The following is a 25,137-nucleotide window of genomic DNA, read 5'->3' as shown; positions in this document are numbered from 1 at the left end:
TTACAGTCAAAACTCATACACGTGGCACACGATACTCATCAAGGAATTGTCAGAACCAAACAATGACTACGGGATCTGTATTGGTGGCCAGGGATGGACTCTCAAACTGAAGCACTCCTAAAATCCTGTGTCTCTTGCCAAATGCATGATAAGACAGCAAAGACATGTACCCCTCCATTACAGCCTGTTCCTCTTCCTGAATCTGCATGGGGAAAAGTGGCAATTGACACTGTGGGACCCTTCGATACTGCTCCAATTGACTGTCATTATGCCATCACTTTAATAGACTATTTCAGTAAATGGCCTGAGGTAGCGTTTACATCGCAAATCTCTTCTGCTACAGTAATTAAGTTTCTCTCTTCAGTTTTTAGCAGGGAAGGTAACCCCAAAGAACTGGTTTCAGATAATGGTAGTCAATTTACTTCCCTGGAGTTTGAAATCTTTCTAGCAGAGATGAACATTTTACACAGAAGGTCATCCCTATATTACCCTCAAGCCAATGGGGGAAATCAAACGGTTTAAGAGAAGTTTGAAAGAGAGTTTGTAAATGGCTGAACTGGAAGGGTGATTGTGGATATCCTTCACTACTGATTTCTTTCAAGCATACCGGGCTACATGACATGCCACAATGCAAAGATCACCTGCAGAGTTACTGCATGGGAAACAGATGAATACTAAACTGAACATTGCTGGATTGTTAAAGGCATGACCTGAGGCCCCAACTGAGGATGATGTGAGAAAAACAGTTGGACAGAACCAAGCAAAGTATAAGACTTTCACAGACAAACAGCGGGGTGCTAAGGAACCAAAGTGAGAGTGTGGTTTCTTCGTTAGAATATGAAAACCTGGAATTTTTCACAAAGGGGACCATAAATTCACAGCTCCTCTTAAAATCATAGAAGGACCTTACACCTATCGACTTTCTGATGGGTGGGTATGGAATGCTTCTTATCTTGCACCTGCCTATGCACCAAGAGGAGATTATGCTAAGACCCAGTCTGCATTGGATGACTTCACCATAATATCAACACAACAAGACATCGCATTGGAACCGGGGCTTGAGAGACAGCCTGTCAGACCCAGACGACCACCTGTCTGGACTAGAGACTGTTATGTAGTATCTACAGTGTTTTCAGTGTAATATTTCTGCCAATAGTATAGTGTTTGTTTCCTATTTGTTCCTGTGGTTAGAACAACGTTTATTTTAATTGGGAGAGTTTCTTAAGAGAGGAGGGAATTTGGTGTATAGATGTTGCTTGTAATTATTAGAACTGGGCGCACTGGCTGTTGAGAGTCTGAAAGGACAGGAAACAGGAAGGAGGGAGAGGAGTTGAGACAGAGTGAGAGTTACAGAGGGTGTAGCAGCAGTTTGGTAAAGAGGTTTCCACTTTAAAAATAAAGTCCTGTTGAAGTTTGTTAGTACCTTGCCTGGTTGATACAACAGATATTAGTGTCTTATGGTGGAGATGACTGTGATTATCCTATATTCATTATGATCTCACAGCAGTATTCACAGGGAGAGAATAAGCTATCATGGAGAACACTTATGGATTAGGAAAAAATAAAATAAAGTTCAGAAATAAGAATCATTTTTATTTTTACAGTACTCTGAAACCTACAAAGTCATTTAACAGATCAGAAGCATGGCCCCTGTCCCAAAGAAGATTAAAAGCCCAGTTTAGCTGTGACCTGAAAAATGGGAGGTGAATAATCAAGAAGGGGAAGTAGTATGGGTTGCAGCAGGTCATATGATTACTCAGTTTAGGCTGAGGCATATCTTGGAGGTTTTAACTGTATTATTTATTAAAGACATATGCAGCTAACATTTTAAAATTTCCCTATTATAACAATTCCTTGTATGGATTGTTCCAAACCCACTAAAGTCAATGAGAATCTGAAATTTATTACTTACTTGAGCTTCAACATCTGTCAACTTGCGGGTCTGTTCAGCTGTTTGATTCAGTAGGTTTGTGCCTATTTCAATCATTACTGCAGTCTGATTCTGCACTGCATTTTGCTGTATCTCTACCATTTCTTTCTTCATATTGTCTTGGATGTAATTCTCAAGCTATATGGGGAAAAGAAAGAAGATAATTGCTTTCTTTACATTTTTGTTTAAGAGTATAGTCAACATGCAGACTAGATTGCTAAATCAATCTTCTCTTAGGCCTTGTCCATCAGCCTTTTTTGTGAACAATTTCCCTTAGGGTACGCCCAGATCGGCGAGTAGTGTTTGATATATTGGGGATTGATTTATCTTGTCCAGCTGAGACACAATAAATCGATTCCCGAATCGATGCCCGTACTCCACCTCGGGAGGAGTAAGTGGAGTCAACAGGGGAGCTGTGGTAATTGACTCGCCGCCATGAGGATGGCCAGGTAAGTTGAACTAAGATACTTTGACTTCAGCTACACTATTCGTGTAGCTGAAGTTGCGTATCTTAGTTCGAACCCCCCTGCTAGTGTAGCCCAGGCCTTAGTTGCTAACATGCATTTAGCTCCACCACAGGGAGCAATGGCAGGAGTGCATGCCGAGTTAAGAATCTTGTGGCCACTAGAGTTAACCACTGTTGTGTAGACCTATTCTGGCCAGGTTTAGAAATAGCCAAGGTTAAAATGCTGACAGCCACTTTGAACCTTGTCTATACTAGCACGCCCACCATTGTTACTACCAGAGGAGCTGCACTATGGAAATTTTTAGAAGACAAAGGCCTAAGAGTTTAGTCACCTTCCTGTTTCAAGACTTCAGAAATATTTTGAAGAGCATTTTTTAGCTGCATGATTTAAATGTTAAAGATGAAGTCTGATTATTTATTTGTTGTGTGTGTGTGTGTATTATTCAAGAGTCTTTCAAACAGATGAAACCTAGGGTGAGCCATTTTGGTTATTATAAACACCACATGTCTAGGAATGCAAAAATAAAAGCTGCTGAAATTATTTAATTCTAAAATCACTCCAATGACCAAATAAACTTTTTTGTAGTCCTTATACCAAATAGAGCACGCAGATGCTCTCAAGGAACTAGTTAGAGGATAGGTAAGGTTTCAAATAATTTGATAGCATCTTTCAGTCTCTCTGAATTGTCTGACAGCAGTTTGATATTTCTCAAATTTATTCAGAATTATTCTCTGCATAATTTCTGCAAATAATTCCTGGTTTTTAGTTTGCTCATAATTGGTTTGCTCTTTTGACTGGAGATATAGGTAACGTGGCATATTTATTTCCTGAATGAGGATGAGTCATTTAGATCATTTAGATCAGCTTTCTAGTAAAAACATCAATGAAGGCGAATTCAAAGTCCACTTTCTTTGAATGTTTTCTGTAATCATTAGAAGTTCTTTTGGCAAAAATTTCTGGTGGTAAATTGGAACCTGATTTGGCAAGATGCTTAATTGTGTGGGTAGTCTCACTGATGTCAGTGGAATTATTCACGTTTTTTTTATTTAAATCAGATTTTTTGATGCTTTTTGAGGGAAAAACCTATCTAAAGATAGTTTTAATTAAGATACATTATAGCTCAAAGATATCTCAACATGGAATGGGGATTATAAATTATTATTCTATAGTATGAGACAATATATTCATGTAATGTTTAAGAAAAGTTTTGTAAATGAGTTCCAGTAGTTCATGGATTAGGGACCCAACTACATAGGGTTCCAGGGGCTTCTGTATAGATTATTTAGGTTAATCTTTCTATCTATCCAATGGGACTCAGTGCTCAGCCTAGAAGATACCATCAGAGATGCTTAGTATTGCAGTTCTCAAACTGTGGATTTGTCTCTCCAGAGATAACATGCTTGTTAACAGAAAAAAATGTTTTTAAATAAATAAACAATATATAGAGGTGTGAAATAACAGACCTCAACCCTATTGTCCCTCTGCAAATTTGTGTACACAGAGTCAATCCCTTACCTCTCTCTAAAGGTGCAAAGTTTCAAAAAGTTCAACGAATAAAAGATTGTTGGGGACAGAATAGATCTGGACAAGGAGAAGAAGTCTGGAGATAAATGTGAGAAGGGAGGGACAGGCAGTAGAAACAAAAGTGAAACTGTTTGAGCAGCATATTCCAGAATGCACTTTTATGTAGAAATCCATGAATAAATCGAGTCTTCCTGACTAGTGATTTAAATCAAATCCACCCTGCTTAGTTCACTAGAATATTCACAGAAAGGGGCATGAACACAAGTGAAACAAACTTTTCTTTTTCTCTGAGCAAGTATTGGTTGAATTTTTAAGTATCCATTTCTAGGGCTGAAAGTCTGTTCAGTGATTTGGATGTAAAAAAAAAAAAGACTTTGGAACTCTGATAATGTAAGCTATTAATGTACTATTATTTAAGGCAACATGCATCACCAGGGTGTGGGGGTTGAGGGGGGTTCCAAACTCTATGGTATTCAAGTAAACTTCAAGGGTGAAAATCTGCATTTAAAAGAGAACCTGGGATACCAAGTTCCAGGAATATGAAATATTAAGACATTTTTCTTTGGTCCCGTCTCTTGTTCATCTTAACATTGTAAGTTTAAAGTTGCAGGGTTAAAAGAACAACTATATTTGTCACCCTAAGGAATCAATGAAATTCCTTTTAGAATCCAACACATTTTGAAGGGTTCATTCTTAATAGTCTGAAGCTGCCAGGCTGTGCCTATATCTTGTTTAATTCAAAACCATTCACAAAACCAAATCTAGAGTCTGAGATGAAGGGTTAAAATGGACTCTTTAAAATCATTTTATGGATTTCAGTACTATGTGAGTTAAAAAAAAAAAGGTGTTCTTTCAAAATCTCAAGATTTTAGAGCTTATTTGAGTAAAATAAATAAATAAATAAAAACTTTCTTCCTGAGGATCTGAGAGGTTTTGGTCTCTATGATGTAACCTGTTAAAGAAAGAAAGGAAGCTGGCATCTCCAAATTGCATTTCAGAATTTCTGAAGCTTCACAGGCTTATAAAGTATAGAGGCCGTTCAGAAGAAGTAAGAAAAAAATAAAAAACCCCTGTTTGCTGAAGAGCCATGTGTTTTCCCAGTGCTTTGGAGTTAGAATTGAGCATCTCTCTCAAAACCCAACATCTTTATGAGGTTAAATATAGTGCACAAACCCTCTTTTCTCTTTTTACTGCTGCTTGTAAGAGAAAAAGCCTTGAACCATAGTCAATACATGAGACTTCAGTGAGTGTTAACTGTATGAGAATTCCGCATCTCCGTTATTACATTAAGATTTTTGTGGGGGAAATGGTCAAACTCCATTTTTTTAATGATCTGTTTTTTATATTTATTTTAATTCAGAAACTGATTTACCTGTAAATTCCCAGAAAATCTGTATACTCAAAAGTGCTGTAATTTTGGAGAGAATACACGGTATTTGTCATACATAGTAAAGTGGTTACATTCCTGTTTTTAAATGCAAAATTCAGTTCAACCTTAAAAAGAAGCACAACTCACAGAACCACATAATAAATAGACTTCTAAGGTCTTGTTTTGAAGGATCAGGGAAAGGTGGTAGATTTCTAATAGAATTTGAAGAAGGCACAATATGACAATATTCTGACTGCACTATGTAGTGATATTTTCCAAGGTTTTTTTATCATGGACGTTGGTACTGGATGACATTTTTGTGTAAAAAACATATTTTAAATACATGTTAATGACACCTAATTAAAGAAAGTAAACCTGAGTGAATTCACAGAAAAGTAACCCTTTTAACACACGTTTCGATCCCAAAGCTTTTAGAAAGAATTCAAAAAATACTTTAAAAATTAATTTATTTCATATTTAAGGCTTTTAGTTACAACCAGGATAAAACATTTTTAGACACACACATTAAGCACTTTATTTAGATGTAAAATCTGGACTGTCATCCCTTATTACTGCAAATCATATTAAAGTATAAAATTGACAAAAATATTTATCTTACGTTGCCAAAAGAATGAGGGCAGATCAATCATATTGGACCACATTCTAAAACATCATTATTATAGCCAAGATTTTATTTTAAACAAACAGCAAGCTTGAAATTGGTGATGGAAAGAAAAAGATGTAGTAGCTGCTAATGGAAAATTCTTTCAGCTGTTGGTTTGAGTATATTATTAATCACTGCAGAAAGAACTGACTTGCTAATTCCAATTCTTAGTTAAATGAAGAATCTTTGTGATCTATATTGTTTAGTTTGTGTTCATCTTATAGAACAACTTTGCTAATAGACTAACAAATGATTTGCACTTTCCTGGAGACATTTTAATTTGTACTTAATTCATTTAAAATTATAGATGAGATTTTGGTTTTGTTTTCTTGAATAGTAAATGGTTTATCTAAACTACTAAACCTTAATGTTCTTGGCAGCAATTATTGTTTTATTAATACACACATTAAACTCCCTACTTTGCCAAGTGCCAACCCCCATGAATGACACACATAAGCATATAGTACATGATGCAGATCTCAGTCTCAAAGATCCCTGGCTGGAGCGAACAATCACTTTTAAATCAAAGTAGGCTCATCCTGCTAACAGCCACGTTTATGCCCTAGAAATGAGAGACATGTGCCATGAACCATGAGTCCCTAACCCACCCTTCTAATCCAACTAATGAAGCCCTGCCATAGTAGGCGGACTTGACGATGAAATTGACTAAAAACTAAAACAAAAGGGAAACAGATTAGCTCATTTATTGTGGAACCTAAGAAAGATGGATGTAAAGTATCATCAGAATACAATTAGTGAATGTAAATTAAGCTTCTCATTTTTATTAAATATCAGAGGGGTAGCCGTGTTAGTCTGGATCTGTAAAAGCAGCAAAGAGTCTTGTGGCACCTTATAGACTAACAGACGTTTTGGAGCATGAGCTTTCGTGGGTGAATACCCACTTCGTCAGACGCATCCCACGAAAGCTCATGCTCCAAAATATCTGTTAGTCTGTAAGGTGCCACAAGACTCTTTGCTGCTTCATTTTTATTAATATAGCATTATTAATTATGGGTATTAATCTAATTTATAACACAGTTAACAACATTTGTATTTTAACATCTAGTTTTAAGATGTTAGTACCTGTAAGGAGGAGTGAAAATAACAGTAGGTGGAAATAAGTTATTATGAGAACTATAATTAAAGCATGATGTTAACAAATTGGTTGGAGTAATTGATATCTGCTGTTGAATTGAGCATGATCTTTTATTTAGTTTTCAGTCCAGAAAACACAAATTTAATACAAATTACCTCTCCGCAGGATGAGATGGGAGGAGAGAAGAGAACCCACAGCAATTACTATTAACTGCTTGCTTATTTCCTTATAGTATTCTGATACTACTGTGCATGCAGTGTGATTATAATCCCTGACTACACTGAGGATTTTAGGGAAATCTCCCACAGATACTTTAGCACTGACACAGCTCCTCTGGTACTAGCAACGATGGTAAAAATGCCTGCAGCTGAACTACACTCGTGCCTCTACCACTGTTAACCTTGTTGGAGCTTCATTTCTCTTGGTGAAATGGTACACGGTTTCTGTGAAATCTTCAGTGTAGCCTTAGTCCCGGTCTACACTGGGTGGAGGATCAATCTAAGTTACACAACTTCAGCTACGTGAATAATGTAGCTGAAGTGGACGTACTTAGATCGACTTACCAAGGTGTCTTCACCATGGTGAGTTCACTGCTGCTGCTCCCCCGTCGCCTCCGCCTGCACCTCTCACGGCAGTGGAGTACAGGAGTCGATGGGAGAGCACTCAAGGGTCAAGTTATTGCATCTAGACTAGACATGATAAATTGACCCCCGCTGGATCAATCGCTGCCCGCCGATCCGGGTAGATGTATGCTTAGGCTTTGTCTATACTACCACTTTTTTGTCAGTAAAACTTCTGTGAGTCGGGTGTGAAAAAACACACTCCTGACCGACATAGTTTCACTGACAAAAGTGCTGGCGTGGAGAGACTCTCCTGCCGACATAGCTAATGCCGCTTATTGGCATGGTTCTCTCCTGCCAGCAAAGAGCAGCTTCTAGTGAGACCTTTCAGCAGCACAGCTGTAGCAGTATAGCTGTGCTGCTGTAAGGTCCATAGAGTAAACATAGCCTTAGTCTCATATTCTATTGATGGCTATCTGAGGTTGGGTCATCTGCACTAAAATGACCATTCAGGCTCCCAAAGACATCTCACAGATTCTACAAGAAAGGAGATGCAGTTAAGAAGAGAAAGCTGTAGCTAGTAGGTCATTGAGAGATTTCACACCTCTGGGGAAGTGCACACCCAACAGACAGAAGGAAAAGTTGACAATAAAGACCTAAAGAGAACAGAAATGATCTGCACCCAACCTCCTAAGAGAAAAATAGAGCTGAAGAATTCATTAAGCTTGGTACATTGATTGGACGGCAGAAGAGGAAAGCCTGAACTGCTCACTCACATGTGAAGAAATATCTGAGGAGTAAATTCAGAGAAGAGAGGTGTGAGGGGGGAAAAAACAGGAAAAGGCGCCTAAATTGCTTACCTCAGTTTGTTGCAGGGATGTAGAGAGGAGAATTTTTTGAGCATAGCAGAGGTTTTCCGAGAAACTAAAAACAGTTTCATGCCCACAAGGACACCTAACAGAATAGACTTAGGACTCGTCTGTAGCACAGTAGGTTTGCCAGTACAGCTATACCAGCAAACTCTCCCAATATAGTTTATACTGGATCCCCAAAGGAAATAAACTATACCATCAAAAGTACTTTTTGGGCGGTACAACTCCATCTAGAATAGGGCTTTTGCCATTATGGAAATATTATGTTTTTTTTTAAAAATCACTCCTCTAACTACTATACCAGAAAAATGTTTAAGTGTAGATTTGGCCTAACAGCGGTTCATTGTAAGGATAGCAGTAAGAGGAGGTGTCCTCACAAAGTCGTCCTCTCCCTGTGGTCAAGAGGCCTGCAATGTCAGTTGATCATTTTCCTATCATTTGTTTAAAGCCCTGCTCTCTCCCCTCCTTTTCTTTTCTCTGACAAATGGTGAGACATGAAAGTAGGAGACATAGCAAACCTCCATATTTTCAGCAGAGGAGGAGGCAAGAGTTTGAGAAGGCCATTTCTGACCCTCTTTTTATAGTTAATCCTGTTTTTCAGCATTCCTATTAATCCCTGCCCCCAGAAATAGCTATAGTGGTTGTGACACATTCTATATTTTTTGAAAATATGCTAATGGGTGTGAATATAAATAAGCTTCATGCAAAAGGTCTCTTGTAAGGTATCATTACAAAGCTTATAATCTGAGTGCAGTCATCCTATTTGTATAAATGTACCACTCTTGTATCTGAAACTAGAAATATGAAATATAACTCTGAGGGCCTACTGTAATTATGCACAATGTGGACCATTAATGTTGGCTTGGAATCTTGATGACTCCCATCAGCCAGGACAGTTGACTGCAGATGGCTGTGTTTTACAGTACATGTAAGTCTTCCTGTATATATGTGTGCTGGCTTGTGGGTAATGAAGTCTTACAGTGACATGTGATCATGTCACCTGAAATGGAATCCATCTTCAACCTGGTACCTTTCCATTGAGAAGGATGGGCTGGGAACCCAGAGAGGGACAAAGGATTCCCGCCTTACCCAAAAAATATATAAATGGGTGGAACAGAACAAAGTGAGACAGCCATCATGAGGAATCCCCTAGCTACCACCTGAGCTAGAACAAGGGCTGTACCAGGGGAAAGGATTGTGCCCAGACTAGGAAGGCATCCAGTCTGTGAAAGAGACTTATGGAAACATCTTTCAGGGTGAGATTTTATCTGTATTCAGTTGTATTACTGTATTAGGCTTAGATTTGCGTGTTTTGTTTTATTTTGCTTGGTAATTCACTTTGTTCTGTCTGTTACTACTTGGAACCACTTGAATCCTACTACAGTTCTGCAGAAAAGGACCTAAGGGTTACAGTGGACGAGAAGCTGGATATGAGTCAACAGTGTGCCCTTGTTGCCAAGAAGGCTAATGGCATTTTGGGCTGTATAAGTAGGGGCATTGCCAGCAGATCGAGGGACGTGATCGTTCCCCTCTATTCGACATTGGTGAGGCCTCATCTGGAGTAGTGTGTCCAGTTTTGGGCCCCATACTACAAGAAGGATGTAGAAAATTGGAAACAGTCCAGCGGAGGGCAACAAAAATGATTAGGGGGCTGGAGCACATGACTTATGAGGAGAGGCTGAGGGAACTGGGATTGTTTAATCTGCAGAAGAGAAGAATGAGGGGGGATTTGATAGCTGCATTCAACTACCTGAAAAGGGGTTCCAAAGAGGATGAATCTAGACTGTTTTCAGTGGTACCTGATGACAGAACAAGGAGTAATGGTCTCAAGTTGCAGTAGAGGAGGTTTAGGTTGGATATTAGGAAAAACTTTTTCACTCAGAGTGGTGAAGCACTGGAATGGGTTACCTAGGGAGGTGATGGAATCTCCTTCCTTAGAGGTTTTTAAGGTCAGGCTTGACAAAGTCCTGGCTGGGATGATTTAGTTGGGAATTGGTCCTGCTTTGAGCAGGGGGTTGGACTAGATAACCTCCTGAGGTCCCTTCCAACCCTGCTATTCTATGATTGGTGGTAGGGTTGTTGAAGTTGTGGTGGAAATCCTCTGAGAGAGCTTAGGTTATCCCTCCAGAGAATGAAATATCATCAATGTAGCTCAAGTATATCATTGGTTTTATGGTGCATTCAACCAGAAATTCTTCTTCAAGGTGGCCCATGAAGTGGTTGGCATATTGATTAGCCATCCTTGTATCCATGGCTATCTTCATAGTTTGGACAAAGTGGTTTGTTCTTGAATGTAAAATTGTGTGTGAGGATGAAATGGATGAGTTTGACCATGTGATTGGGGTAGATATCTCAGGGTTGTCCATTATCTGGTAAATATATGAGGCAGGCAGCGATGCCATCGTTGAGTGATGTTGGTGTTTATAGGTAGGTGGCTTCCATGGTGGTAAGGTTGGTGTCTCTTTCACCAACAGAAGTTGATCCAGTAAAAGATATTACTTCAACCACCTTGTATCAATAATATCCTGAGACTAACATGGCTACAACAACACTGCGTACATTATAGAACATAGCAATTATTTTGTGCAATTAGTCTCCTAAATTGGTTTAGAAAAAATCTGAGGGGAAAAAAATAAAGTAAAACAAGGTCTGCATAATTTTTAGTTAGGAAAATATGTATAATTGCTTCGTTTCTCTATACTGCATTCACTACGTTGTCTAAGCTTCCTGCTGTTTCTAATTCTCTAGACTTATTGGACAAAATGAGAGAGATTGAAAGAGTCACATTACTCTCTTACAAAAAAAAAAACAACAAAAAAACCCCTATACCTCTAGCTCAATTGGGCCTTGGTCTCACTATCTTGCCCATTTCAGAGTGTCTGCTGTATGGCCCCCTTCAGTTTCTCACTGGCTGACTGAGTCACATGAGGTAGCATCTGTCCTACAAACTGGAACATCTTTTAAAGCACTTCCCCCAAATTGTATAGATGTGGCAGTGGGAATTAGTTCAGGGGGCTCTGGTGGAACTCCTGGGAGTGCTAACCCACAGGTGCATTCTTGCTCAGCCTGGAGATTATAGTGTATATAGACTTAAAATACAAGTCTCTGAAATCTACATAATTTCAATGACTGTGTTTTTTAATTTAAAGATAAGAGATTAAATATTACATTTTATGGTTTTATTCAAAATTAAAAGCTACACTAAGTGTTTCTTAAGGTGAGATTTCTTGTATGTCAATGTATAACAATGTATAACCGTGAAATATATTTCAGTCTTTGTACAAAGGAAAAAGTATAGTTTGATTAAACATACGAGCATACAAGTTTTCATCATTCTTACAGGTACAGAAACATTTTTCCAGAATTATCAAATTTGAAAAATCTTAAGCCAGTCTTTGACAGTGGGGTTCCTGAACTCAGATTTAGCTATCATGTATACTGTAGTATAGAGGGAATGAAAAATGATACTAATTGTTCTCACCATACTCTGCATTAATTTGCTCACATTTGTCTCTGCATGGCTGTAACTTCTCAGTAATACGAAGGCTAAACACTGTTAAGATTTCTATTTTGTGAACATTCTAGTTTTCTTTACCTCCATATCTGTTTTCACTTTGTCAATGTTACTATTAACTAAAATGGAAGCATAAATTGAAAATATTGCTAGCACTTTCATGTTCCATTTATATTACTGGACCTAAGGAAACAAATTTTAAAGTATTATCTTCATGTTTAAAAAGAAAAAAGCTAGCTTAATTTGCCAGTTTGTGACACATGTTCTCTTTGAATAAAAAATTCCCAATTAAAAGTATGTAACATGAGGTTTTTGTTGCAACAGTATTAGAAAAATAAAATAAATCTTATTCCATTTTACTAAAAGCCAAAACGGAAACAGGAATTATAGTGTCCTGTAACTTTGAAGAAAAATGAATAGACTATAAAACAAGCACATGATTTCAGGCTGGAAGAAAGTCAGTTTAAAATTGTTTGCAGTGTTGTCAATTTAAATCTGGTTTGTTGCTGTTGATGCTTAGGGCAGGAAGTCCCTTTAGACTTCTGTTTCACAAGGGAAAAATAATCCTCTTGAGATCGCATGTGGAAATGCTTGAGAAGCCTACAGTATTAGTTTTTTACATGCCATACTGAGTGTATTTGTGCCAGGCCAGGCCTCCTGCTAAGCTTTTCTCTCATCTCTCTTTTCTGTTGTCCAAAAAAGAGGTGAAAGTAACATACATTAATAATATCTGGACGTGCATTGGGACATATTGGAAAATGTTCACAATACAATTTTATAATAAAATGCTAAGGGTTTAAGTGAAGGTATTTAGAATAGTAAATAAGCACATAAAAGCAAATGATATCCCTGAAGTCGCTTTCAGGGAAATAAACTGTTCAGATAAAGATGAAAATCAAATCTCCCATTAATGACATGAAACCTAATGAATATAAATACCTCCATTGTCTTCACAAGCATTTATAAAGAATGACCATCTCAAGAGAGATGGTTTTATCTGAAAGCACAGTGGTTTATGCGGAACTACTTAATACTAAAAGATTTTGCAGCATGATATGAATATTTCCCCTTACATATTTTGAGCTAACTGCAAGAGTACACAGTAGGTAGAGAGGGATTTTCAGGTCTCAAGATATCCAAAAGCTCTTCACAATTCCAAATATTGCAATTTATAATCTCACACATGCAAATCATATTTTTTTCCTAAATAGTCTGCCATTTAAAAGAGAATGAAGGTATTTTTTATCCTTAAAGATAGTTAACATTGGGGTGGATGTATATTTTTTTTTCTTTAGTATGCTCTAGATTGTAAATGAAAATACTCATATCTATTTTAATTTCTATGCTTGGGATTTCTTTAAATAGTCTCGGCAAATACGTGCATTCTAGAAAACATTGTAATAGTTTTAATCACTTTCTGTATAAAACTCGATGTGTAAATACTGTATATCAATAAAAGCAAAAAACTCCACAACTATATATAATCAGAAATAGATGAAATTACCTGAGCTTTTATTTTTAAACACTGTTTTTCAGGATCAAAGCTAAGTGGCATTTGCTCTTAGAAGGCAGGGAAGGAATTCATAAAGTTCTCATTAGTCTAAAAATAAAGGACAAATAAATAAATAAACGTCTGAGTCATTAATGGCATTTTGCCGAAGTTCAGTAGCAATGAAGCCAGGAAGACAGTGAGTCAGTGGTGCTCCTGCTATTCACTGGAATGTGTATAAAAAGTCTTGTGTGAACATAATGAATGGGTTCATCCAAACCACTTTAAGCTATTTAGAGTTAGGACTCCTCATTTACAACGTATATAAGTAACTTTGCCACACACTACTTAACTTTTTATTCAAGATTTGTGTCAGGCCAAACGTTCATTATAACAAATTAAATATTCTAACATTTCTGAAGAGGATGTGGGGTATCTAAAACCTTTACATTGTCAGTATTAGTAATATTTGTACAGCACCAACAATGAGCTTGGACCTTTTGCAGACAAGTATAAAGATGTGTTTCTGCCCTGAAGAGCATACAGTCTGAATAAACTGTCAGTACTCAAGATGTGAAGTAATCCTTTGCTACTCACTTAGTCTGTTTTCAGCAGGACAATGAACTGGATAGAACAAATACATTATAGGTGGTTTGCTTCATTAGTGGTACTTACCACCAGGGATGCTCAGGGGTCTGTATGCGTACAGGCATTGTCCAACTAATTTACTAAAATCATGAAGTTTTTAGGAAGTTAGTGGAGCTACTTGGGATTAAGCTCTTTCGTTACCTTTTTATTGTACTTTAGTTCCCACATCCACTGAAGTCTGTTATAAACTTCTCCTTTGAGAAGATACCCTGTTTTACAAATGTCTCCTGACATGGGTTGACCTATTATAACTGAATTATTTTAGGAGGTAGAAAGTAAAAACCTTCTTTCAAAATGTGCTAGTAGTGAAAATGCTAGGCATTCACAATTTACTCTGATATTCTATAGTAGTGCTTTTCAGGGAAGCAGTAATCTTACTTCGCACCTCCACCAGAAGAAAGAATGATTTGGAGTTCAGAGATCAAATGAGTTAGAAAGCTGGAGAACACAATTAATCCCTCTTATAAAATTTGGGTGCGTCTCATTTCAAGAGTGTGTTCTTAGCGTACTTTCTAGTGTGAACCAGTTAGATGAAGAATTATTGGCATTTTCCAGACTGAAGCACTGAAAACATTCACAATATTCCTTAAACCCTGGAACACTTTTGACTCCAAGTCAATAACATTTTATAAAATAAGCCTCCTCTTTCTGAAGAAACTTCCATGAGAAAATCAGCCACTTACTTTTTTTTAAGATGAGGACAGGCATGGTTTTGAACATGTAGTATTTTGAACCACTGCACACACTGTCGTTTGCTGATGTTCACTTTTAGTGGATTACATTTAATTACTAACAATATGTGTTGTAATGCTCCTCCCAGTGTCAACATTTTTTTTGAAGTTTATTAATTGCAGAGATTTTTCTTTACAGATTGTAGTAACTCTCTCTAGGTTGTTTCCCTTATTAATGTTTTATAGCAGGTCCTGGGAGCCTCTTGTTAAAATTTCACCACCAAACAGAAGGAAAGGTGGGAAGGATTCACCTGCCCTTTATGGAGTTAACCTCTCTGGATAGTATTAAAACAAGCTTGTCAGAGATGACATCCCTGAGACTCATAACAGTACTTCTGAAGAGAAAATGTTTGACCTTTAAGTGGACCAGATTGCGCTAAATAGTAGATCTTTCAGAAAAAAATTAGCTGAGAAGGACCTGGTAAGACCACCCTACTACGAAGTACACAAGCTGAATACTTTGCAACTTAATATGTTTGTTTGCCAAGCGGTTTTTTTTTTTTACTCCTTTCCTTTTATTGTTCCCTCTGCACAGTTAGAGCTTTCAAAGTATTCCAACCTGAAGAACAGCTAGGATTCTATTCTGCCTAAGAATTAAGAAATACAAATATCTGGAAGAAGATTACAGTCCTCCTATAGGTGACATGTAATACCTCTTAAAACACAACATTGCAAATGCTAATGATGGGAATACTGCCTAGTTCTGTGTTTAACATTGACGCTCGATGGAAATTATTTATAGATGTTATCACCTCAATTTAAAAGACTTCCCACCTCAATAGGCTGCTGCTTTCGAGTTGGTTGTCCTTATTTATTTTGTTAAAAAGGCACCCCCACAAAAACCCTGCATTTGTCATCTTCAGTGTCTTCCTTCCAAACTTTGATCTCTGGATCACTGATGGTCCACAGAAAGCAGGGCAGTCATATAATAGTGTTGCCTCTTGTGTACAACTCCAGCGAGGACTCCTGAATGCCAGGAGCCAGATCTGCCATTACTCTGTAAATGAAGCTGCCTCCTCCACACTTCCCAGAATCAAGAGCAGCCATTCTCTGGATAAAGTGGAAGCCATTGCCACTGGCAGCAGACCAAGGGAGGCTCCCACCACATCTACTGAGAAATGAAGAGGCAACTATCAGGACAGGAGCTACCATAGGATGAAGCTGCTGCCAAGATCTTGGGCCCTGGTGGAGTTGTTAGGAACAATCTTCACTAAGGAGAAAGACTGCAAGAAGTAGGGTTCCCTCAAAAAGCATCCTCGGGTGGGAGACACTGCCAAAGAGAGTGCCATTGCTGGAGGAGGTCAGCAGAAGACCCAGGTCATCAATTCTTTAGGGCAGCATTTCTCAGATGTGACCATCATGGCTGCATACAGCCACCAGGGGATTTTTCTGTGGCCAAGACAGCCTCCTGGGCAGAGAGATGGGGGGGAGGGAAAGAAAGTAGTGGCCCCTCCCTCCCTACAATGCCCAGTTGTTGCTCCTGGCTGCGTTGGTGTTTGCTAGCACCATCAGCTGATCAGCGCCTTGCACCACACAGCCTTCTGGGGGCTCTGAGCAGCGCCTCTGCATACACATGGGGTCAGCGTGTGTGCTCAGTGGGCTCCAGCTCTGGGCATCAGCCTGGGGTGGCAGGGCTTGGGCTTGGAAAAATTGTCAGAGCGGCCACCAGCAGGGGTTGTTGGCTGCCCTCTGATGCCACCAAAAAATTGTTGCTTTAGGGTAAATTGGCCTGGTGAGGAAAGAAGGGACTAGGCTGAGGACCCAGAAGAAGAGGGATGGAGAGGGAAGGGAGTTGAAGTAGTAGGGACTGAGGAGAAAGGAGCCTGGATTGGGAGTCCTGAATAACAGGGCAAGTGAGGAAGGAGGAGGCTGGGCTGGGAAGCTGGGCCCAGAAAGCGTTAGAGGAGGAAATAAAGGGGCCCAAGTGCTAGAAAAGAACTGGACATGAACAGTCCATGTAAGTGGCTGCATGTGGAAGGAGGCTGAAGAGTCTGCAGCAGTTATGAATTGCAGGGAAGAGGGCTGAGAACTGATTTTAAAAACTGGTGGAAGGAAGGGATTTTTTTTTATTTGCTTGAGGCTGGTGAGAATTGATTGCAAAGTTGGTGGGGAAATTCATTTGGAAAAATTATTGTTAAGTGAAAGGAGGATGGAAAATTAAATTTTATACGAAAGGAAATGGATTGGATGGGGAACTGAGAGAGAGTGCTCTTTCGTGCTGGAGGAAGGTCGGGTGGCCTGTGTGATTTGAGCATATCAGTGTGATTGGATGGATGAAAATGGAAGTGCTTCATGAGATGGCCTCACTGTTAACAGTTGCTCTACAATGTGACAGTGCTTGGGACCCACTGCTCTAATGTACTATTCTATTGTCTTCCTGGGAGAGTAAAAATTTTTTAAAAGATTTCAAAAGAAAAATGCAAAAATCTAGTAACAAGACCCTTGTTGAAGCACAGTCTTAAGCTATGTCTCCTTGTTCAGCAACCAGTAGTGTTTTTACATCTTTTGCTGTTTAATGGTCCCATAATCCTTGTATGTGCAATGGTTAGTACTTTCAAATGAGGCCACATTGTTTATATTGTGTTGTGGATGACATGTCCTTCTAAGTATCTCATTATTAATCTTAGATGTTGTCCTTTTGGAATTTGTACTATGTTTCATTATGTGTGGAGAAGCTTTCAAAAAGCTTGGTTGTTAAAGGCTCAAGAGAGAGTCATGATGGTATTCTTTTATTTAGTATTTATTTGTATCTGATTATAAAATAAAAGTTGAGGATGGACAGGATGGAGGCTGAGGAAGCGTGTGAAACAGAAATGAAAATGCAGGAATAGATACTGTGGGCGAAAGTCAGCCCTCATACAAGCAAGCTCCAGCTGAGTCACTTTCATTCAGATATATATGTCTTAAGTTTGGGTATATTGTCATTGACTGTTCATCTAAAACTCTGTGACCTTTTGCCTGCTTTATCCAGCTGTGCAAATTGGTTCTAAGGGGGGGAGTCTGGGGTTTACCTACAACTGAGTTTGACTTGCTCTATTTTAGGAAAGGCCTTGTAGATGTATATAATTAGCTTACATTTCTGAAGGGATCAAGCAGAAACCAGCAAGGGAATTGTTTCTTTAAACTCATGAAGCTGCATTGCGGAAGTTTTCTTGCTCATTAAACTGAGACTGATTGCGCAGGTTACCCACTGATATAATGTAGGAAAATGTACTGCACAGCTATGCCAATGCATCTCAGTTTTGACCTGTGCATTCTTGGCATTCTAGCACTGACTTCTTCCAGGACAGATATTTCCAGTTGTGCCACATTGTGTGTTGGTTTATATTTTTTTAAAAAGCAAGAAATAAAGGTTACTGTTACTTGACTGATTAGTGCCACTTAAGAGGATGCTTTATACTGTATTTGGTTACAAAACTGAACAAATTTGAACTGTGTCCAGAAGATGACCAGCCCTTGTTGTGACTGAAATTAAGTGGGAGAAAAATGGTTCTTTACCAAACAATTGATCTCAATTAACAGAATGTTGCTGTTGAAAGTAAAAATCTATGGGGAATATGTTCCCCCATTATTCTTTAGCCTGAGCACAGTGTATCAGTAAACTCTCTCAAGCAACTGATTCCTGATGAATTGTACAGATCCCACTAACCTGGATGGTTCTTGAGATGGAAGATAAAACTCTGGAAATTATTTAAGTGGTGGCTTTCACATCTTTGTTTTGGGCTGATTTGTTTTTGTTTTCAGCCATTTTAAGCTAGGGATTTGAAGGTACAAATCCTCATTATAAAAAGCAACACTTTCTCCTACTCCAAAGTTTTCATCTTCTCCTAAAAGTTCTAGCATATAGTCCTAAAAAGCCAAATACATTTACAAATTACAGAAAATACATATAAAATTGTTTATTCTGGTATTGGTAAGTGGACAATGAAGATGATTGAGACATCATGTTTTATATGCTAACTTTGGGATCAAGTTTAATTATCCAGGTCATGAACGTTTCGTTTTGTGTTTTTTTAATTTTAGTATACTTGTCAGTTTTCATTATCCCAATGAGTGGGCTAACATTAGATGCTTCAAAGTCTAAAAATATAAATAATAAATAAATAGATATGCCAGTTCAAGAATTGCTGTTGTTGCACTAGAGACAGCTGTTGCAATGTGTTCTACAGGCATTCCTCGTTAGGAAATTTCAGATGAATAAGGCTGCCTTTGCTGTTCAGCAGGACATTATAACACAAATGAAATTTTACAAAGTCAACAATACATAGTTGAGGTGATGTCAGTGAAAGGTACTCTATAATCTCTGATTCTGTTCAGTACTCAAGCTGCACATGATATGAAACCTACAACTGTAAGGTATGATTTTCACTAGGGTATCAAGGGATGGTGTCACAGTAGGATGTTTCACATTACTTGGTTTCAGCAGGAATCTCTGAAATCCATTGGTCTGGAACGAAGTGGGCCAACTGCTGAATCACCAGCACCTTTTAGATATTCTTCAAATGTCACCCATCTAAGGAAGGGATATCTCATTTCCAGGCCTCTTGTAAAGGAGAGCGCAAGTAAGAGAAAGTCAAGGTCTTTGGGGAAGAGGAAGATGACTGAGGATAGGGAGTCTTGGTTATAGCCCCAGTAGGGCTGGAAGTCCTTGGAATAAGCTAACAAACATTTGGAGACATTTTGGAGCAGTGTAGAGACAGAGCTCCTGTAGCCTCATAGACTTCCCAAATCAATACATCATAATTCCTAAGTAGTGTGATAGACCCAGGCCAGTGTGGTACAGGAGTCTGGTAGAGGGCAAATATACTGGTCACTGGCTGAGTAGTTTTCTGTTCCCTGAGTGACCAGAGCAGGGGCTGCACTAGAGTAATCAGGAACCTGCTAGAACCAATTAACACAGACAGACTGATTAGATCACATGCAGCCAATCAAGGCAGGCTAATCAGGGCACCTGGGTTTAAAAAGGAGCTCACTCCAGTCAGGCAAGGAGGAGCCAGAGGAGAGGAAGTGCGTGTGAGGAGCTGGGAGCAAGAGGCACAAGGAGCTGAGAGTGAGAGGGTGTGCTGCTAGAAGACTAAGGAGTACAAGCGTTATCAGACACCAGGAGGAAGGTCCTGTGGTGAGGATAAAGAAGGTGTTTGGAGGAGGCCATGGGGAAGTAGCCCAGAGAGTTGTAGCTGTCATGCAGCTGTTCCAAGAGGCACTATAGACAGCTGCAATCCACAGGGTCCTGGGCTGGAACCTGGAGGGTGGGCCTGGGGTTCCCCCTCCCCCTCCCCCCCCAAGCCTCCCAACTCCTGATCAGACACAGGAGGAGTTGATCCAGACTGTGGGGAAGATCACTGAGGTGAGCAAATCTGCCAATAAATGCAGGACCCACCAATGTAGAGGAGGAACTTTGTCACAGTAGTGTACTAGAATCAGTATTCTATAAATTCTAGGAGGGCGAGGGAGTCTATTCACTGCAGAGAACTCGAGACTAATTCCTGTCCATGCTAGTAGCTGGATGCAGTTTGACTCAAATCTGTTGTCAGTATCCTAATTTGGGGTTTAGCCATGCTATACAGGCAGATGAAGACAAAAAGCGTTTGGAGTAATATGTTTATGGTGTGATGTGGTGAAAATGCACAAAGCAAGCTGTTAAAGAAGGGAGTTAATGGCATATGACATGTTTTCTTGGGCAATTTGAATACTGACACTGTGAGTGTTTGCAGAACCATTTAGGTGTGGAATCTCTTGATTCAAAATATGGATCTGGATTTTGTAATCTGAAGTGCTCTTGAACACTGTGTGGCTTATTTGGAGTGTAAGGCACTTGAGATGCACCAAATAGAGCATTCCATCCTGTCTTACAGAGCACACGTGATTATTTTCTCTTGTACTTTGGAGATACCTTCACAGAGTGAGATAAGTCTATTAAAAAGAAAGCCAAGTTGATCAATAACTTTCCCAGCTGACAAGCAATTTGACAGGAAGGAGCATCAGCTTAAATCATTCTACTGTAAAATTTAACAGTATAGTTTCCATACTGCTAAAGCAGACGGTTGTAGGGATTAAAACAGACTTTTAAAAAGCAAAATTTCATTTGACATGATTACACTTTGTAGCTTTTTTGTGACATTTTCTGTCAAATTCTCTGGTGCTGCTTTTATTCACTTTTTATTTCCATTATTAATTAATTATCATGAGGGACTTACAGGTGTCATCTGTATTGCAAAGTCACCCAGGAATCTGTAGTCACCAGGTATCCCACCAGGCATCTAACACAAGCATAGGACACACTCCATTCCCCATTTTGTTGGTCTTCTTTCCCTTCCCTCAAACCTATGGTTTTGGAATTGTTCTGCTGCTCTTGCATGCCAGGCCAGGATGAAGCAGCAATGCCAGCCACAATAATTTAATTAGCAATGTAGAAAAATTAGCACCTCCTGTGAAGGGTTTTCTCTCTTTCCCTCAATTCTTTTTTTTTTTCCCCCGCCCAGCCAGAAGGCGTTGATCTGACTGCTTTGGTGCTGATTCAGATTCTGTTTGAGTGAGCTGATGGGGCTATGTGGTGTGTTACTCTGATGATCCCTTCTCTAGAGGTTGTTATTCACCAATGTTGCAGACCCTGGCCCTAATCCAGATCTTCTAAATCACGTTATCTCCTTGTATATGTCCAATTCTATAATGTGACTATGATGCAGAAAGTAGCATTTCATTGCACCCTATACTGGCTTTCAGCCAAAGCTATTAAAAAATAAAGCAATAAATGTGGCATAAGGCTTGTATAAAAGGTGTGGTAAAACTTGTCATAAAATGCATGTATTCTGTGCTCTTCACTGAGCAGTCATGATTTACTGTGAGGAGTGGTTGTGAATCAAATAAGGAAAAATGCAGTGAACTTTTCAAAACCCCAAATACTGTAATACTAAATAATATATAATATGTATAGCTCTTGAGAGTATTAATGTTTAGAATTGTGGACTGTGAATGGACCCTGTTGTCTGTTTTATACAGAGCTCAATGCTGACAAAGTACTTGATTATAGTTGGGGCAAAGGAGTTTTCAGTGTAAGTAGTAATCAAATCAGTGCTGCTGATTATTTTGCTTGGTAAGTTTTTATAAAGAAATAGATACTTATGCATCTGTTGCATGGTTGCATACATGTTTGAAAAAACAAATGCAAAAGGAGGGCCAGTGGTAAGATAATTGTACTTTTGAAAAAGAAACCCAGTTTTTAAAGGTAACTCTCTCTGCATGTAAGGCTATGGGAACTTTATGGAGATTATGCTGTCAGACTCCAAGGGCAGGGTCGGGATGGAATGTGTGAAGTGGGTATGCAAGCAGGCATCTTAGTGAGACATTACTCCTGGAAACTGTCTGCTCAGTCATCTCCAGGGTTGGCTGCTACATGTGCACTTGAAAGAAGAAGGGCAGTTTAACAGAAAAAATGTCAGTTGGGAATGAATTGGGAAAGCCCCCACCTGCTGCTCTAACTAGCCATATACCTAAATTGCGATACTAGTTGATGCACAACATGAGCCAGATGGTAAATCCTCAGTCTCATTTTTGTATTGTAGAATTGCCCCACAAGAAACATTCTGCTACTGTTTGGCTGGGTTCATCTTGCTGTACAGTTTCATTCTTGTTTCGTCTTGAAAATTGGAATTTTGCAATTGTAGAATAATGACATTAGCCTTTGCTTTAAGCTTGTGGGGGAATGCAATTTAAAAACATTTTTCTGGGATTTATCTACATGACTTACATTAATAAATTGCACCGGTGCTTGGAAATTTTGCCCCAAAACATACACTGCTGATGTCTCAAACTAGGGGGGAAAAGGTATTTTCTTTTTGCGTTCTGCCAGTACTCTTCTGCTTAACAAATATGTAACTGGTAGATGGAAACATGTAAGTGAAAACAGATGCGTTACTTAGGAAAGGAATGTAGTCCTTAGATTTGAAAGTCAGAAGCATCTGTTGGATACTGAAAAATACAAAACATTAACTGACTAATTCTATAATAGGAATAGTAACTACTGCATAAGCTTGGGCATTTAAAACTTTAGTGGTGTATCTTAATTGTCACCATCTTCTTCCCCTGAACCAGTTTAAAGTTGAAATGTACACATGGTTATTTAGCTCCCCACTCACCCATTTCAAAACAAATAGGATAAACAAATACCATGTTACAATAGGTAAACTGATCCTTTGGGGGATGTCCAGAATGATTGCTCCCTTCAGGTATGTCTATACAGCAAAGAAAACCTTGTGGCTGGCCCTTACCAGCCAGCTCTGGCTCACAGGGCTCAGGATGTGGGGTTGTTTCATTGCTCTAGGACCCCAGAGAGTCCTAGAGTCGAGGCTCCAGCCTGAGCCCAGAAGTCTACACAGTAATGAAACAGCCTTGCATCCCGAACCCTGTGAACCCAAGTCAGCTATCACGGGCCAGTCGCTGGTTTTTCTTTGCTGTGTAGACATACCATTAATGTGCAATATTGCATAGTTGCATTGGGTGCATTATGGCTTTTTTGCCTTCCACTGTAGCATCAGTTTTTGGCTATTGCTAGATGCTTGATGGTATCTGATTCCTTATTCACAGTTTCCTTCTAATTTAATTTCTAATCAGTTATCAGAAAGGTGTATCTGTTTATAAATCACTTAAAATGGTTTAGGTACTGTATTTACAGTGATAACATCAGTTATTAACATGGTTCTCAGCAAAGAATATAGTACCACGAAATAAGACACAATGCGTAGCAATTATAGGCCAAATTCTCCTCTTATTTACACAAAAGCATAAACAGTCCTGTGCAACTAATTGTCTTCCCATTGTGTTTGTCTGTTAACCAGATACAGTGTACGTTTCCCAGGCTGTTCCATTCATACAGTCTAGTGTTCATTCAGAAACATAACATTTCCTTTGGTTAACAGATTAAAGGGGGAAATGTGAAATTGTTTTAGGATGTGCAATACACTTGGAACAAAGCCTGTAAAGTTAATTTACGTTAGAAGCTTGTGAAACAATTTTAGATCATTTTAATTTCACTTCAGAAATAAAAAGATGCCATGTCTCAACTATGCTTTCCTGAATAAATAATTTTGTAGAAGAACAAAAGACTAAATACCTTTCTCAAGTTCAATGTAATTGCTAAAGAAGAAGAAATTGCAGTGAATTTTCTGTCCGTGTTCTATTAAACTTTTGATAGGATTTAAAATACTAATTGATCATTAAAGAGTTTTCATTAATAATATGAAATATTAATGAAGTAGTATGGTTTGTGATAGAATGAAAAAACAGCAAGTACGGTAGGTTAAGCACTTTAAGGCTTACTGTTTGCTTTTCACATCCTTAGACCAGGTGAGACTAGCAAAGTGAGTCTCAACAGAAGTTGACTTTCTGAGGTGCTCTTTGTAGATATAACAGAAAACATAAAGAGCAGGTGTTAAAGCAATGAAAAGGTAAACAGTAAGTCATTCTACAGGATGTTTAGCTGCTAAATGTAGAAAGAAACAGTTCTAAATCCACACTGTGCTACTATGGAAACATTTTCAGAACTCAAAGAAATACTTCAATTTATGTCCTCTTTAAAAACAAACAGACAAAAAACCTACCTTTTGAATTCTCAGTGTTGGATTTGCTTATCTATTCTTTTTTAAAAGGATTTCCCAGAGATTGACAGGAAAAAAAGTAGTTTGACTAAGAGCAGTGGAATTATCTTACAGGTTTTTGCTTTACCTGATGTTGCTTAATTAAGCAAATACAATATTAATAACTGGCATTTAGCACAGAATTCTTCTGTGCGCCTTTAATATTTATTTTATGGAATGGCTTATCAACTGAATAGATTAGACTGTTTTACTTTGTATATTTTCATCTTGCATTGCACATCTGTTACTTTTGTTCTTTAACACTGCAATGGAAAATACTCCTAAATTAATAAATATGAATGTACGGAGGGAAATATTTTTTCTTATGAAATAGGAAGTTAAAGAAAAAGAGTAGTTAATGGTTATATATTTAATATATAATTTACAAACTGGGATGCCTAAAATATTAAGCACCTTAAGCCCCTAGAAGAAAGCTTGTCATTTAGGGGCCTGCATAGAATCATCCAAGTTTCCAAATTATGGACAGAGTCCAAGGCCAACTTTCATATATGAAAGTACACATTGCTTTATATCTTGAAAATATGGCTGTTATGTTTTACACATGCAAATACACTTAGCTGGTTTCACAGGATACATCATACTGTGTATCTGTGTACCTGCTGGGAGGAAGTGAATCCTAA

At 38.5% G+C, this 25,137-nt stretch overlaps 2 protein-coding genes across 4 annotated transcripts in view; one reads left to right on the top strand and one right to left on the bottom strand.

Annotated features, from left to right (window-relative positions):
• Positions 1 to 25,137, top strand: part of MCPH1 (microcephalin 1) — a 223,444-nt gene that overhangs the window by 142,159 nt on the left and 56,148 nt on the right. The gene's annotated exons all lie outside the window — the stretch shown is intronic.
• Positions 1 to 25,137, bottom strand: part of ANGPT2 (angiopoietin 2) — a 75,231-nt gene that overhangs the window by 48,021 nt on the left and 2,073 nt on the right. The window contains exon 2 of the mRNA XM_050950825.1: positions 1,913 to 2,068. Within this exon, the coding sequence (XP_050806782.1) occupies positions 1,913 to 2,068 (156 nt within the window). The remainder of the gene's footprint in view (positions 1 to 1,912; positions 2,069 to 25,137) is intronic.

Source organism: Gopherus flavomarginatus, chromosome 4 (assembly GCF_025201925.1).
Source record: "Gopherus flavomarginatus isolate rGopFla2 chromosome 4, rGopFla2.mat.asm, whole genome shotgun sequence".
Classification (NCBI taxonomy): Eukaryota; Metazoa; Chordata; order Testudines; family Testudinidae; genus Gopherus; species Gopherus flavomarginatus.
Note: the sequence above shows the minus strand (reverse complement) of the source record. Positions and strands in the feature narration are given on the sequence as shown.